The sequence below is a fragment of the Macaca fascicularis genome, chromosome 15 (genome assembly GCF_037993035.2).
Source record: "Macaca fascicularis isolate 582-1 chromosome 15, T2T-MFA8v1.1".
In the NCBI taxonomy this organism is placed as follows: Eukaryota; Metazoa; Chordata; class Mammalia; order Primates; family Cercopithecidae; genus Macaca; species Macaca fascicularis.
In genome coordinates this window covers 15,883,013-15,896,167 of record NC_088389.1, presented here as the reverse complement: position 1 = coordinate 15,896,167, position 13,155 = coordinate 15,883,013, and the positions used below count along the sequence as shown (strand labels likewise).

At 52.8% G+C, this 13,155-nt stretch overlaps 1 protein-coding gene across 12 annotated transcripts in view; it reads left to right on the top strand.

Annotated features, from left to right (window-relative positions):
- Window positions 1-13,155, top strand: part of SLC25A25 (solute carrier family 25 member 25) — a 44,948-nt gene that overhangs the window by 27,935 nt on the left and 3,858 nt on the right. For 3 of the 12 annotated variants that reach the window (XM_005582126.4, XM_065530029.1, XM_074016433.1), the window contains exons 2-6: window positions 8,518-8,644; window positions 8,730-8,817; window positions 9,822-9,857; window positions 10,105-10,216; window positions 11,464-11,622. In XM_005582126.4, the coding sequence (XP_005582183.1) occupies window positions 8,518-8,644; window positions 8,730-8,817; window positions 9,822-9,857; window positions 10,105-10,216; window positions 11,464-11,622 (522 nt within the window). Of the gene's footprint in view, window positions 1-1,124; window positions 1,350-5,931; window positions 6,117-6,664; window positions 6,776-8,517; window positions 8,645-8,729; window positions 8,818-9,821; window positions 9,858-10,104; window positions 10,217-11,463; window positions 11,623-13,155 lie in introns of those variants that run through there. The other 9 variants (XM_005582127.4, XM_065530030.1, XM_074016437.1 and 6 more) reach the window with 7 other exon arrangements.

Genomic DNA, 13,155 nt, shown 5'->3' with positions numbered 1-13,155 from the left:
GTTCTGAGCAGCTTAGTTCCTGGCCTGCAGAATCAAGAGACCCACACCTTTTACTGGCTGATCCCCACGGAGAGACAGTTCAGCTGGCTGCAAATGGGGGGAGCCCCAAGTGGGATATGGAGCAGCTGGTTGGGTTTGAAGCCAGAGAGAAAGCACATCTGGAAAGGATAGACTCTCAAAGCAGATAGATCAAGAACTGGAGCAACAGGAGCATGGATGCGGCCCGCCTCCTTTTCCAGAGCAGTGCTCTGAAGGTGTTTGGGGTTTGTGATCACTGGCTAATTGGGGCTGGCCTCACCAAATCACAAAAAGGACCCCCAGAATGTTTTGGAAACGTTTTTGAAAAGTTTACTTTAGGCCAGGCGCAGTGGCTCATGCCTGTAATCCCAACACTTTGGGAGTCTGAGGTGGACAGATCACGAGGTTAGGAGTTCGAAACCAGCCTCGAGACAGTGAAACCCTGTCTCTACTCAAAATACAAAAACTAGCTGGGTGCCGGGCGCGGTGGCTCAAGCCTGTAATCCCAGCACTTTGGGAGGCCGAGACGGGCGGATCACGAGGTCAGGAGTTCGAGACCATCCTGGCTAACACGGTGAAACCCCGTCTCTACTAAAAAATACAAAAAACTAGCCGGGCGCGGTGGCGGGCGCCTGTGGTCCCAGCTACTCGGGAGGCTGAGGCAGGAGAATGGCGTGAACCCGGGAGGCGGAGCTTGCAGTGAGCTGAGATCCGGCCACTGCGCTCCAGCCTGGGCGGCAGAGCGAGACTCCGTCTCAAAAAAAAAAAAAAAAAAAAAAAAAACTAGCTGGGCGTGGTGGCGGGTGCCTGTAGTCCTAGCTACTCGGGAGGCTGAGACAGGAGAATCGCTTGAATCCAGGAGGCGGAGGTTGCAGTGAGCCAAGATTGCGCCGCTGCACTCCAGCCTGGGTGACAGAGCGAGATTCTGTTTCAAAAAAAAGAAAAAGAAAAGTTCACCTGGATTCTCGGGCTTCTCAGCATCCCAGAAGCACTACTTTGTTTTGCTCTCACTTCCCCTGTTTAAATATGTCTGCTAGTGAGTGAGGTTCCTGCAAGATTTTATTCTAGGAACTGTTCCAGTTTTTCCCTTTATCTTTGTCTTACAGTTAATCTTCAGTTGGAGAAGAAAGCCATTACTCTGGAGTGGGAGGTGCCCTCAGCGGCATGCAAGCTTTCAAATCCTGAGGGGCTGTCTTCTCGGAAGCACAGAGAATTTTGCTCATTGTGTGTGTGACTGCCAAGTGTAGGCAGGTTTCATTGGAAACCGGCTACACTAGGCTGTCATGGCAACCTGATCATCAAATGACACTGTGGCCACAGCCGCCAATGAGGTTTGAGAGCCTTAAGGGTGGGTGGGGCTTGAACGGCTGGATGCTGGCAAAGCTCCCTCACATGTTAATATTTCTGGCTAAGTCTGAGTCATTGCAGAGGAGGGAGAGGAACTTTCTGACCTAATGCTACACTCCCAGAGGCACTGTACCTGCCCTGTTCTTATTCATGGTATTCCGGCCCTTACCTGAAGCACCTCCTTTCTTCGGGCATGTAACATAGTGGTAGAACAAGGAAAACTTTTGGTGGCATTGGCAGATTTGCTGTGAGAAGATGCTCAGGAGAGGAACTGCTACTTTGTAGATTAATTGCAATCTGAATCCTAAGGGTCCTAGTGTTGCTGTCACTGTTTCCGAATACTAGTCATAGGAATGGATGTCGGAGGAGCTGAAACCGATGAGGGTCTGTGCCACACAGAATAATAAAAAGCAGTGAGGCATCACATACAATGCGCGTTGTGCCCAGATCTTGGAGTGCCAAGCAGGCCGGTGTGAAGCATCAGGGCTAAAACCCGAGGCCTGCTTTAGTTCCTCCATAATCTAGTTCTCATAGAGGCGTTCAGAAGCTGTGACACAAACACCATTTTTGGTTGTATTTAACTAGGGCTCAACTTGCTCAAGTTACACCTTTCCCACACACCTGCCGCCTTCCAGTATGAGGTATCACCTACTGTCATTCCCAGTGTCCGGCTTACCAGCATCCTTTGGGAACTGAATACTAAAATCTGTTTTGGGTGCTGTTTGAAGTGGATATTGTAACAAGAACCCTGGGTGCAAGGCCCTGCCCTGCCATTGACAGGCTTTGGGAATTGGGCAAATCAGGTCACCTCTCCCAGGCCTGTTTGCTTAACTCGGAGATTAAGGGATGATCCCAGAGCCCCTCTAGGCCCCCACAGTCTGCAATTCCAGGACTAGAGCAGTTGTCCTGGGCACTAGCACCTAGAGATTGTCTTATTTGGGTAGAATTCTCCATTTTTATATGAAAATGGAGTCCTGAGTTACCTGTGAAACTCAGTAAGATGGATGATTTTTTTTTTTTTTTTTTGAGACGGAGTCTCGCTGTGTCACCCAGGCTGGAGTGCAGTGGCCGGATCTCAGCTCACTGCAAGCTCTGCCTCCCGGGTTTTTACGCCATTCTCCTGCCTCAGCCTCCCGAGTAGCCGGGACTACAGGCGCCCGCCACCTCGCCCGGCTAGTTTTTTGTATTTTTTAGTAGAGACGGGGTTTCACCGTGTTAGCCAGGATGGTCTCGAACTCCTGACCTCGTGATCCGCCCGTCTCGGCCTCCCAAAGTGCTGGGATTACAGGCTTGAGCCACCGCGCCCGGCCTAAGATGGATGATTTAAATAAGCAAACGCCAATTAAGTTTATCCAATGAAGACATTCCATGGGACTCAGTCACAGCAGCAAATAAGTTAGAACCCTTTTAAAAATTAGCCGGGTATGCTGGTGGGCACTTGTAGTCCCAGCTACTCAGGAGGCTGAGGCAGAAGAATCGCTTGAACCCAGGAGGTGGAGGTTGTAGTGAGCCACGATCACGCCACTGCACTCCAGCCTGGGTGACAGAGCAAGACTCCATCTTAGGAAAGAAAAAAGAAGAACACAGGTTTCACTTTTATTTAGTATCATTTTCAAATCTTTTCTCAGATTTCTTTTGTTAGATACATTATAAAACCCAATGGTACAGTAATATGTGCCATAATTATTTTTAAAATATACTTTATTAGAAAATGAAATCTTCAATTGAATTTATTCGTCAAAATATTTGCTTTTTTGTATTAGAATGACTGCAGTCATCACTAAAATGAGATACTCAACAGATCTGTGTAATTTAGTTTCAGAAGCAAACAATAATTTAACAAAGGAAGACCAGCATTTTTTTTGTAATAGGGCAACATCTCATTTTATAAAATAGAATGAGCATTCCTAAAGACCAGCATTTTAAGGTTCAGCTCTTTTGTTTATAAATGTGAACCTCCTTTAAAATAAAATAATAGAGGCTAGGCGCAGTGGCTCATACTTGTAATCCTAGCACTTTGGGAGGCCGAGGCAGGCAGATCACTTGAGGCCAGGAGTTGGAGACCAGCCTGGCCAACATGGTAAAACCCAGTCTCTACTAAAAATACAAAAATTAGGCTGGGCGCAGTGGCTCAAGCCTGTGATCCCAGCACTTTGGGAGGCCGAGATGGGCAGATCACGAGGTCAGGAGATCGAGACCATCCTGGCTAACACTGTGAAACCCCGTCTCTACTAAAAAATACAAAAAACTAGCTGGGCGAGGTGGCGGGTGCTATAGTCCCAGCTACTCAGGAGGCTGAGGCAGGAGAATGGCGGGAACCCAGGAGGCGGAGCTTGCAGTGAGCTGAGATCCAGCCACTGCACTCCAGCCTAGGCGACAGAGCGAGACTCCGTCTCAAAAAAAAAATCAGCCAGGTGTGGTGGTGAGTGCCTGTAATCCCAACTACTTGAGCGGCTGAGGCACAAGAATCGCTTGAACCTGGGAGGCAGAGGTTGCAGTAAGCCAAGATCATGTCACCACACTCCATCCTGGGTGACAGAGTGAGAGTCTGTCTCAAAAATAATAATAATAATAATGATACATTATCTTGTTCATTGGAGTATAATGCCCTGACAACTCTATTTGCAGATGCTCAGAAAAATAGGCCTTCATCAAGTATGGTTATGAGTTTGTTTATTGGGGTGTTAGAGGCCCCCTGAGCTAATTCACTCATTGGAAGCTATTCATGAAGCACCTTATTTGATCAAGGCAAAAGGTTAGTTCCAGACAAGGAGGTTCAAGGGTTTGAAGCAAGAGCCTTCTACCTTCAAGGACCCTGGTGGTAGAGATAAGATACGTGTTAAAATAACCCAAGGCAGAACATTCTGGATTGGGCAGCTTAAGAGACAGCTGAGTGTCATGGATTTAGTGGCAGCTGAGCAGGAATCTGCCTGGATAATCCAGTGTGACCTCATAGGATCCGTCGCTAGGGTAGCCCAAGACCTGTTCTCACAGACTCGTTATCAGATCTTCATTAGAAGGGCCCAAATGTCATATCACTTGTCATGATCTCTGCTTCATAATGTTGTGTGTTAGTATCAACATCTTGTAATACCCTCTTTACAAGTTAACAACAAGCTTTTTAGTGCATTAAGAAGTCCTTTTACTTCTGTGATCCCCAAGTAATAACTATCCATTTTTATCCATCCCGGTAGTGGGAAGATGTAGTCTATATTAGGAAGTGGCGCACTGTAGAAGGAACAAGGGTGAGACTGAGCCTGTTCTCATCTTGGTGACGTGGTCTCTTCCTCCGCAGCACGAATCTGGGGGGAAGGAATGAGTGGAGAATTCAGGCCGACCTGCGGAGAATCGTCCTGCGCCGAAAGAGTCGTTCTCGAGCTGTGTTGCCCAGTGACCACGTGTGGCTATCCTGGGGAACTGAGTTTGTAATTTCATTTCATTTTAATGAATTTACTTTTTTGTTTGAGACACAGTTTCACTCTGTCGCCCAGGCCGGAGTGCAGTGGCACAATCCTGGCGCAGTGCAACCTCTGCCTCCTGGGTTCAGGCAATTCTCGTGCCTCAGCCTCCCCGGTAGCTGGGATTACAGGCGTGCGCCACCACGCCTGGCTATGACTTTACATTTAAAAAGCTTCTGTGTTGAACAGCAAAGTTCTGGCTGTGACTAAGACTGGGCTCCTACGTGTTCTGAGTGGACGTGGGCATTGAAGACTGTGGATCTCGTGTGAGGCCTCGGCTGACCCCAGATTGATGCTTCTGGGGGGTCCTTCGGCATGGTGTCCTCTTCCCAACCCCATTGTGTCAGCTCCTGGGCACTCTGGGGCCCCTAGGTGAAGGCTGGTGCTCACACTGCAGAATGGCCTGGAAGAGGTTTCAATGCAATGTGGGCTGTGGAGGGCTGCAGGTCCCTGGAGCAGGAGCCAGCTAGAACTGTGCCTGGAGCCGTGTGTGGCCAGGGCAGCTCCCCTGTGGGATACACAGGCCCATGGTGGGGTCCACTTTCCAGGGTGACTGGGCACCTGGCTCTCAGCCACCCCTCAGCCTCCTGTCCTCACAGCTGAACTGGGCCCGTTTTGTGTGGCAATCAGCTCTGTCTCCATCTACTGATTTTTCAGTTGGGAATGATTTACTAAAAAGAGAAAACTGTTGTGTTGTGTGACACGTGTGTTGTGTGACACGTGTGACAGGCCATAAGCTGTTTGTTCATTTGGAGGGGTTGGCAGCCAGAGCCAGAGGGTGAAGGTTCGTTTGGGCTCTGTACCTGGTACCCAGGCAGGCAGAACGCGCCACCCGGCCTCTTCTCCAAGAGTTAACTGCAGGGAGGGAGCGGTGACGTCAACCCTCATCTTTGTGCCTCTCACTTGAGCAACCCGATGCCACCTTCTCCCCCGGGCTCTGTGTTCATTGGCTGTTGGCAGGACTTGCCGTGGGAGGGTTTTTTTCTTTTTTTCAATTAAGTAAAAGGGCAGGGCTTAAGCAGCCAATGACAGCTGAGGCCGGGCTTGTCTTATGCAAGTTTCCCTGGGACCGGCAGCATTTAGGGAACTTGCTCCCAGTGGTGAGGGCAGTGGAGCACCCAGCAGGCTGCCAACATGCTCTGTCTGTGCCTGTACGTGCCGGTCATCGGGGAGGCCCAGACCGAGTTCCAGTACTTCGAGTCCAAGGGGCTCCCTGCCGAGCTGAAGTCCATCTTCAAGCTCAGCGTCTTCATCCCCTCCCAGGAGTTCTCCACCTACCGCCAGTGGAAGCAGGTCTGTGGGGTGACCATGCGGAAGGGAGAGGCGCGTTCAAGTGGTATCTGTTGAGTGAATGGCTGAGCATGCATGAACCATCCCCCACTGAGAGGAAAAAATGTCTGAAATGTAGGAGTTTTTTCCCATTGTCATGTGGCTATGGCCGGCACGTGTACGTCACAGTAGTGACTGGTTTTCACGTGACTTCCCGGGAAGGCTGGAATTCTAGCGAAGGCTGTTGTGAGAAATGGACTTTCAGAAAGGAAATTCCTTTTGCTGGAATGAGGCGGGTGTTCCTGAGAAGTACAGAGCCAGAAAGGGGTCTGGGGGGCCAGGCCATAGTGCAAGGAAGGAGAAGGCAGGGAGGCCCAGGAGTTGAGGGTGCTGGTGGGGGAGCTGCCCATCCCTGGTGTGGGGGTGAGGGAGCCTCCCACCTTCTCGACCCTTAGACATCCCTGTGGAGCAGGGCCTGTGTCCGCCCTGAAGGTGGGGAAGCCGAACTGCAGAGTCTGGAGGCCCCTTGCCTCCTCGGCTTCTCTGTTAATCAGTTTCCTTGCTACCCCCAGTGCCCACTGTGCACCGAGGGGGATTTGCAGATCCAAGGAAGGAGACAGAAGGAGACTCAGGCCCCCTGAGGCAGAAGCAAGCACTTTGAGAATGCGTTGAAGCCAGCTGCGGTGAGCACACCCTCTGCTCTGGGTGTCTGTGCGACAGCACCCACCCCAGGGAGGCATGTGGCTCACCCTGGCAGCAGTGCAGGTGGCTGGGTCCCAGAGGGCTCCATGCCTGATGTTCACCTGCTGCCTAAATGGCTTGTCCACTCTATTTCCATTCCTGTTAGAGATCTGGAGCAGTCACTGTATAGGTGATTTATGTCACTCTTGGCTGAGAGCACAGATGTCCACAGGAAGTTAAATGTAACCTCAGATAGAAGATAAAATATGTACCAGCATCTGTCCCACATTCCAGCCACACCCCTCGCATTAGCCTTTTGAGCACGCCAGGTCATGGGGTATCTGTCATGGGGTATCTGTTCAGGCCTCCCTGCCCCTGGCACCCTTGGCAGCTGAGGAATCACAAGGCACCATCAGTAATGTGTCTAAGAGAGAGGTGCGGTGGTGATCCTTTGAGGATGTGAGCTAGCCAGTGGGCCATCCAGTTCCAGACTCCAGCTGGCTGTCCGTTGATTTCTCCCAGTGAGAAAGCCGGGGGACACAGGAAGACTGTACCATCTTCCTTGGGAGAGTCTCGGTTCCAGTTTTGGGTTCTGGATTCAGGGCGTTGCTGAGTTGGGGTGACTCACTTTCATCCCCCATGTTCTGGAGGTTAGCTTTGAGGGTGGTGGCAGGATCTGCAGGGAGGCGGCTTGGGAGGACCACGGCCCGACTTGCATCCCGCCCACCACTTCCCTAGCTGTCTGGCCTTGTGTAAATGTTTAGCCTCTCGGAACTCCTGTTTCCTTCTCTGTAAAATGGGGGAAATAACATTTCCTACCTCCTAGAGCTGTTTGCGAGGGGTTAGTGGGTTGCTAAAAGTAAAGCATTTAGCACGCCCTGTGGCCCGCGCTAGGTGCTGGGGAAATGTGCGCTGTCATGGCACAGTCCCAGTTGCTGGGCATCCACAACCATTAACAACTGCTGAACAAAGCCCACCTCCTGGGAGGTAGGGGTGGAGGGATTACTTTTGGAACCTCATTGCCAAGGAACAGTCTCTCAAAGCCTTCTTGGGACACTAAAGTGCTTTTCAGTGACAGACTGACAGAGCCAGGGCGGCTCTATCACCTGGCTTCCCTGAGAGCAAGGACTGGCAGTACCATCATACACATGCCCTTGGCTCCTTATACTTCCCCGGCCTCGGGTGCTGTGGCAGAGTCTGGCTCTGCCCCCGATTTTCACCCTGCCCACCAAATTCTTCTTGGACCAATGCCAGTTTTAGGAGGGAAACAGCGAGCTGCAGAATTCCTGTCGGAAAAAACTCCATGGCCATCCCCACGTCTCACCAGGGAGCATGTGTGGTTGAAGCCTGGGTCCAGGGACCCAGGGACGGCACTGCAGCAGAGCCACACTGCTCACCCTGGCTGTGCGGCACGCCGGTCTTCAGACTGACAAAGTGCCCAGCTGTCCCTGTTGGCCTCTGTCCAGAGGGCTCTTCCTGGGCTGCTCGTTTCCTCTCTGCTTGGGAGGGAGACAAGATTGGCGCTTGCCTGGGTTCTGGCCAGCACTTGGGGCTCTAGGTGGTGGCTCTGGCATGTGAGTCAATTGCCATAGTGGCTCTGGGAGTGGAGCAGAAGCATCTTGGGTCCTTGGGGCCAGCTCTGCTCACGGATTAGTGCAGTCATTGCCTGGGGACGGGGCCCCACAAGGGACAAGGAAAGGCTGGTCCAGGAGCCAAAAGACAAAACCTTACTTTTCTTTTCTAGAAAATTGTACAAGCTGGAGATAAGGACCTTGATGGGCAGCTAGACTTTGAAGAATTTGTCCATTATCTCCAAGATCATGAGAAGAAACTGAGGCTGGTGTTTAAGAGTTTGGACAAAAAGAATGATGGTAAGTGTTGCCTTCAGAGCTGCAGCCGGTCCAGCCTTGGGCCTCCCTGTGCGCCTGGCTCTGCTCATGGCCTCTTTTCTTGTAGGACGCATCGACGCACAGGAGATCATGCAGTCCCTGCGGGACTTGGGAGTCAAGATATCTGAACAGCAGGCAGAAAAAATTCTCAAGAGGTGAGTGCTCAGCCAGCCTCTGTGTTTGGTTTAAGTGTGATGAAAGGAAGGCTCTGAGACTAACCCTGCGATGCCATTCCCTATGCTGACCCTGTTTCTCTGAACTTGGCCTTCTCGTGGTTTGAAAGGATGAATAAGTAGGCCAGGCACAGTGGCTCACGCCTGTAATCCCAGCACTTTGGGAGGCCGAGGCGGGCAGATCACGAGGTCAGGAGATCGAGATCATCCTGGCTAACACAGTGAAACCCCGTCTCTACTAAAAATACAAAAAAATTAGCAGGGCGTGGAGGCGGGCACCTGTAGTCCCAGCTACTCAGGAGGCTGAGGCAGGAGAATGGCGTGAACCCGGGAGGCGGAGCTTGCAGTGAGCCGAGATGGCGCCACTGCACTCCAGCCTGGGTGACTGATCGAGACTCTGTCTCAAAAAAAAAGAAAAAGAAAAGAAAGGATGAATAAGTAACCCCTGCGGGAGGCCAGCCCCTCCCCCAGCGTTGCAGGCCAGCTTTCATTTGAAGAATCACAGATCACCTGGAATGCTGCCCATCGGCCAGCATTTCCCATGAAGGGAAAACTAATTTGGAGGTGGTTCAAGTAGGTAAAAGGCCAGCAAAGAGCACCTGTGTGTGGTGGGGGCAGGGCAGGGGGCTCACACTGCAGCCTCCATCCCAGGTGAATTTCTTCCCCATGCTAGTAACTTGCACTTAACAATTTAGTCAGAGGCGCTGCCCCACAAGATAGCTCCCTGGTGAGGGGTGGCTGCCAGGAAATCTCACGGAACAGCCCTGGGAGTTGCCGTCTGTCCTGGCTGGACCTTCCCAAAACCCTGTGGACCGAACGCTGGCTGGTCCTCGGGGACAGCAGCCCCGGGCTCAGCTGCTGTGGGGCTCGTCTCGTGCCGTGCCGTGCCCACGTCTCTGGGTGTGTGCTTGCTTCACTAACATGGCTCCGAGCACTTATGCGTGTTGTTTCTCCTCTCTCCTCCGCATCCTTTGTCTGTCTGTCAGAATACGAACGGGCCATTTCTGGGGCCCTGTCACCTAGTAAGTATCCGTGTCGCTCGTGACTGCCTCCCTTGACTTCCATGCCTGATCAGAACGGGGTTCTTGTGGGCCATTATATTGCCATTGTTGTGCTGAGTGGGGTGTGCAACCCCCTGCTCTTTCACCTGGGGGCAGAGGCGCCTCGTGTGGTTTCTGGGCATCCGAGGTGCCTGCCCTCGGCTCGCTGGGAGGTGGGGGGACGCAGCTGGCGGATGGGCAGGTGGGCAGCCTCGCCTCTGTCTCGCAGCATGGATAAAAACGGCACGATGACTATCGACTGGAACGAGTGGAGAGACTACCACCTCCTGCACCCCGTGGAAAACATCCCCGAGATCATCCTCTACTGGAAGCATTCCACGGTGAGCCCCACACACCCGGGGCCCTCACCTGCTCCCAGGGCCTGGCCCCGAGTCACCCAGTTGTCCCCATCCCAGAGTGCAGCTAGGGCTTTCCAGCCGCCGCCTCCTCCACAGGAGATTGTCCCCTCTTCTGCCAGGTGAGGAGCACCTCTGGCCTCCCCTCCTGGAGCGGATGGTCCAGGGGGACAGGACTGCACAGCAGGACTCAGAGAGGGAGAGTAGAGCTGTCCGCATGTTCCCCCTGTTCTGGCCACTGGCCGCCTGAACAGCCCCATTGTTCACACACACGGGGGTCGTCTTCCAGGAACACCCTCCGTCCCCACGTGCTCCTGCTCATGGGCCACTTCAGACACCCTTCCCATGATGCTGCCTGTTCTGCCAAAGCTGGTATGACCCTTCCCCCTGGTGGGAGGGGGCCGAGGCAGCAGCTACTCTACAGAGAGCACCTAGGCAGAGCTGTGAGGTGTCCCCACGGGCACACACTTGCTGCCCTTTCACCGCTGCCCCCTGTGGTTTCATGTTCGGAAATGTGAGTCTGTATTGGTCTCTGGCCCTGAGCCCCTCACGCTTGGCATGGCCCTCTCTGAGTCCTGGTGTGCAGTCCTGTCCCCCTGGACAGTCCCCTCCAGGAGGAGAGGCCAGAGGGGCTCCTCACCTGCCTCTCACAGTGCCAGACCAGGGCTTATTGGGTGAAATTAAGTGGACACCTCCAGGGGTGGGAGCAGCTGTCCCAGAGCTCTGGCCTTTAGCCCTGGGATCAGAGCAGAGGTGGCTCTAATCAGCCCGGATGCCACCCGGAGAGAGGTTACGCAGGGAGCGAGCCCTCGTGTTTGCTGAGGCCTTGCATAATGTTCTGCCAGCGTGATCTGGTTACACATGAGGTTTCAGACGGCTCTTACCCCAGCTTGATCCCTTCAGTGCAGCCAGCCTGGCGATCTCACACAGGCCTGTGAGCTGTTCTTAAGGAGCTCCCTGGAAGCTTTGCAAAGGGCCGGTGAATGGTTTTGTACCTGGCACCTTCCGGCTGTGTTCAGCTGAGGTTCTCTCCAGGCCCCCAGCTGGGGTGAGAACTCTGCTACCTTCAGAGTGAAGGGGAAGGCCCCAGTCCACTTCCCACCCAGGATCGTTGGCCTTCTCCCTGTCCTGTGGTCCCTGGCCTGGAGCCATGCTGGAGGGTAGAAGGCGACAGGTGCCAGCAGCCTTGCCCCGAGGGTCCTGAGTCAGGCTTATGCCATCTTTCCTCACAGATCTTTGATGTGGGTGAGAATCTGACGGTCCCCGATGAGTTCACAGTGGAGGAGAGGCAGACGGGGATGTGGTGGAGACACCTGGTGGCAGGAGGTGGGGCAGGGGCCGTATCCAGAACCTGCACGGCCCCCCTGGACAGGCTCAAGGTGCTCATGCAGGTATGTAGGGAAAAGGCCCCAGAGCCCTGGAGGGGCCAGTTTCCACTTGGGGGATGCTGCTTGGCTAGTTTTCCCTTTCTCTGGCTGGTGCCTGCTTTGGGCCCAGACTTTTCTAACCCCAATAAATTAGACTGGAATTATTGCTCAGACAGGGGGTACCAAAATGTCACTCTAGGTGACATTTTGTGCAGAGCGGATCTAATTTTATCTGAGGCATCACATTACAGGGGCATAATGTGGACAGGTGAAGCTACCGAGACTGGGGTGAGGCAGGAACCAATTTCTGTAAGCACGTCTTGTGTACGTTACCCCACAGTGGGGTCAGCAGAGCCTCACCTGACCTAGATGCCAGTGGGAAGCCACACCATTACCTTGGCCAGGTACGCAAATCCATGTCCACACAGCAGAGATAAGCTGGGCTGATGTCAAGGCAGAATTGTGAAACGCACACGACAACACTGGTGGACTTTGATGTCTGCATGGTGACTGGCCACCACCTATCCCCTTGCTCGTACCTAGTACTTCTTGTGCCAGGAGCCCAGCTTGGACAAGCTGCCTCCTTTCCTTCCCCCGCCTGCCTTGCTGGGCCTCCCTGTGTCGCACGGAGACAAAGGAAGCAGGTGGTTCAGGGCAGAGTGCCTTGGGCTTGGACTCTGCCCAGGGCACCACCACAGCGGCCTCCCTTCCTCTTGTGGCCTTGAGCAAACCCCTTTCCCTCGCAGGACTTCCCCTCCTCTGTGAAAACAGGGGCTTGAACAACTGCCTCATCGTTTTGTTTTTTTAGCAGAATTGTCAGGAATGTTGTAGAGATTGAAAGCAGGCCTTGGGTGAAATCAAATGCCTGGGATGTGCCTTTAAACCAGCATGGGTGGGGCAGCAGGAGAGAGGTTGGCTGTGGTTTGATCATTGTTTTAATATGTTTTAAGGTTTTTTTATAATGAAAAATTCGATTTAAAAAAATTATTATTATTGTTATTTTTTTTTTGAGACAGTCTTTCTCGGTTGCCCAGGCTAGAGTGCAGTAGTGTGATCTCGGCTCACTGCAGCCTCCCCCACTGGGTTCAAGCAATTCTACCACCTCAGCCTCCCTAGTATCTGGGATTACACCCACACGCTACCACCCCTGGCTAATTTTTGTATTTTTAGTAGAGATGAGATTTCTCCATGTTGGCCAGGCTGGTCTGGAACTCCTCACATCATGTGATCCACCCACCTCAGCCTCCCAAAGTTCTGGGATTACAGGTGTAAGCCACCAAGCCCAACCTTTTTTTTTTTTTTTCCCCCTCTAAGATAGAGTCTCACTCTGTCACCCAGGCTGGAGTACAGGGACACGATCTCGGCTCACTGCAACCTCCACCTCCTGGGTTCAAGCAGTTCTCCGTGCCTTAGCCTCCCAAGTAGCTGGGATTACAGGTGCCTGCCACCACGCCTGGCTAACTTTTGTATTTTTAGTAGAGACGGGCTTTCACCATGTTGGCCAGACTGGTCTCGAACTCCTGACCTCAAATGATCCACCTGCTTTGGCCTCCCAAA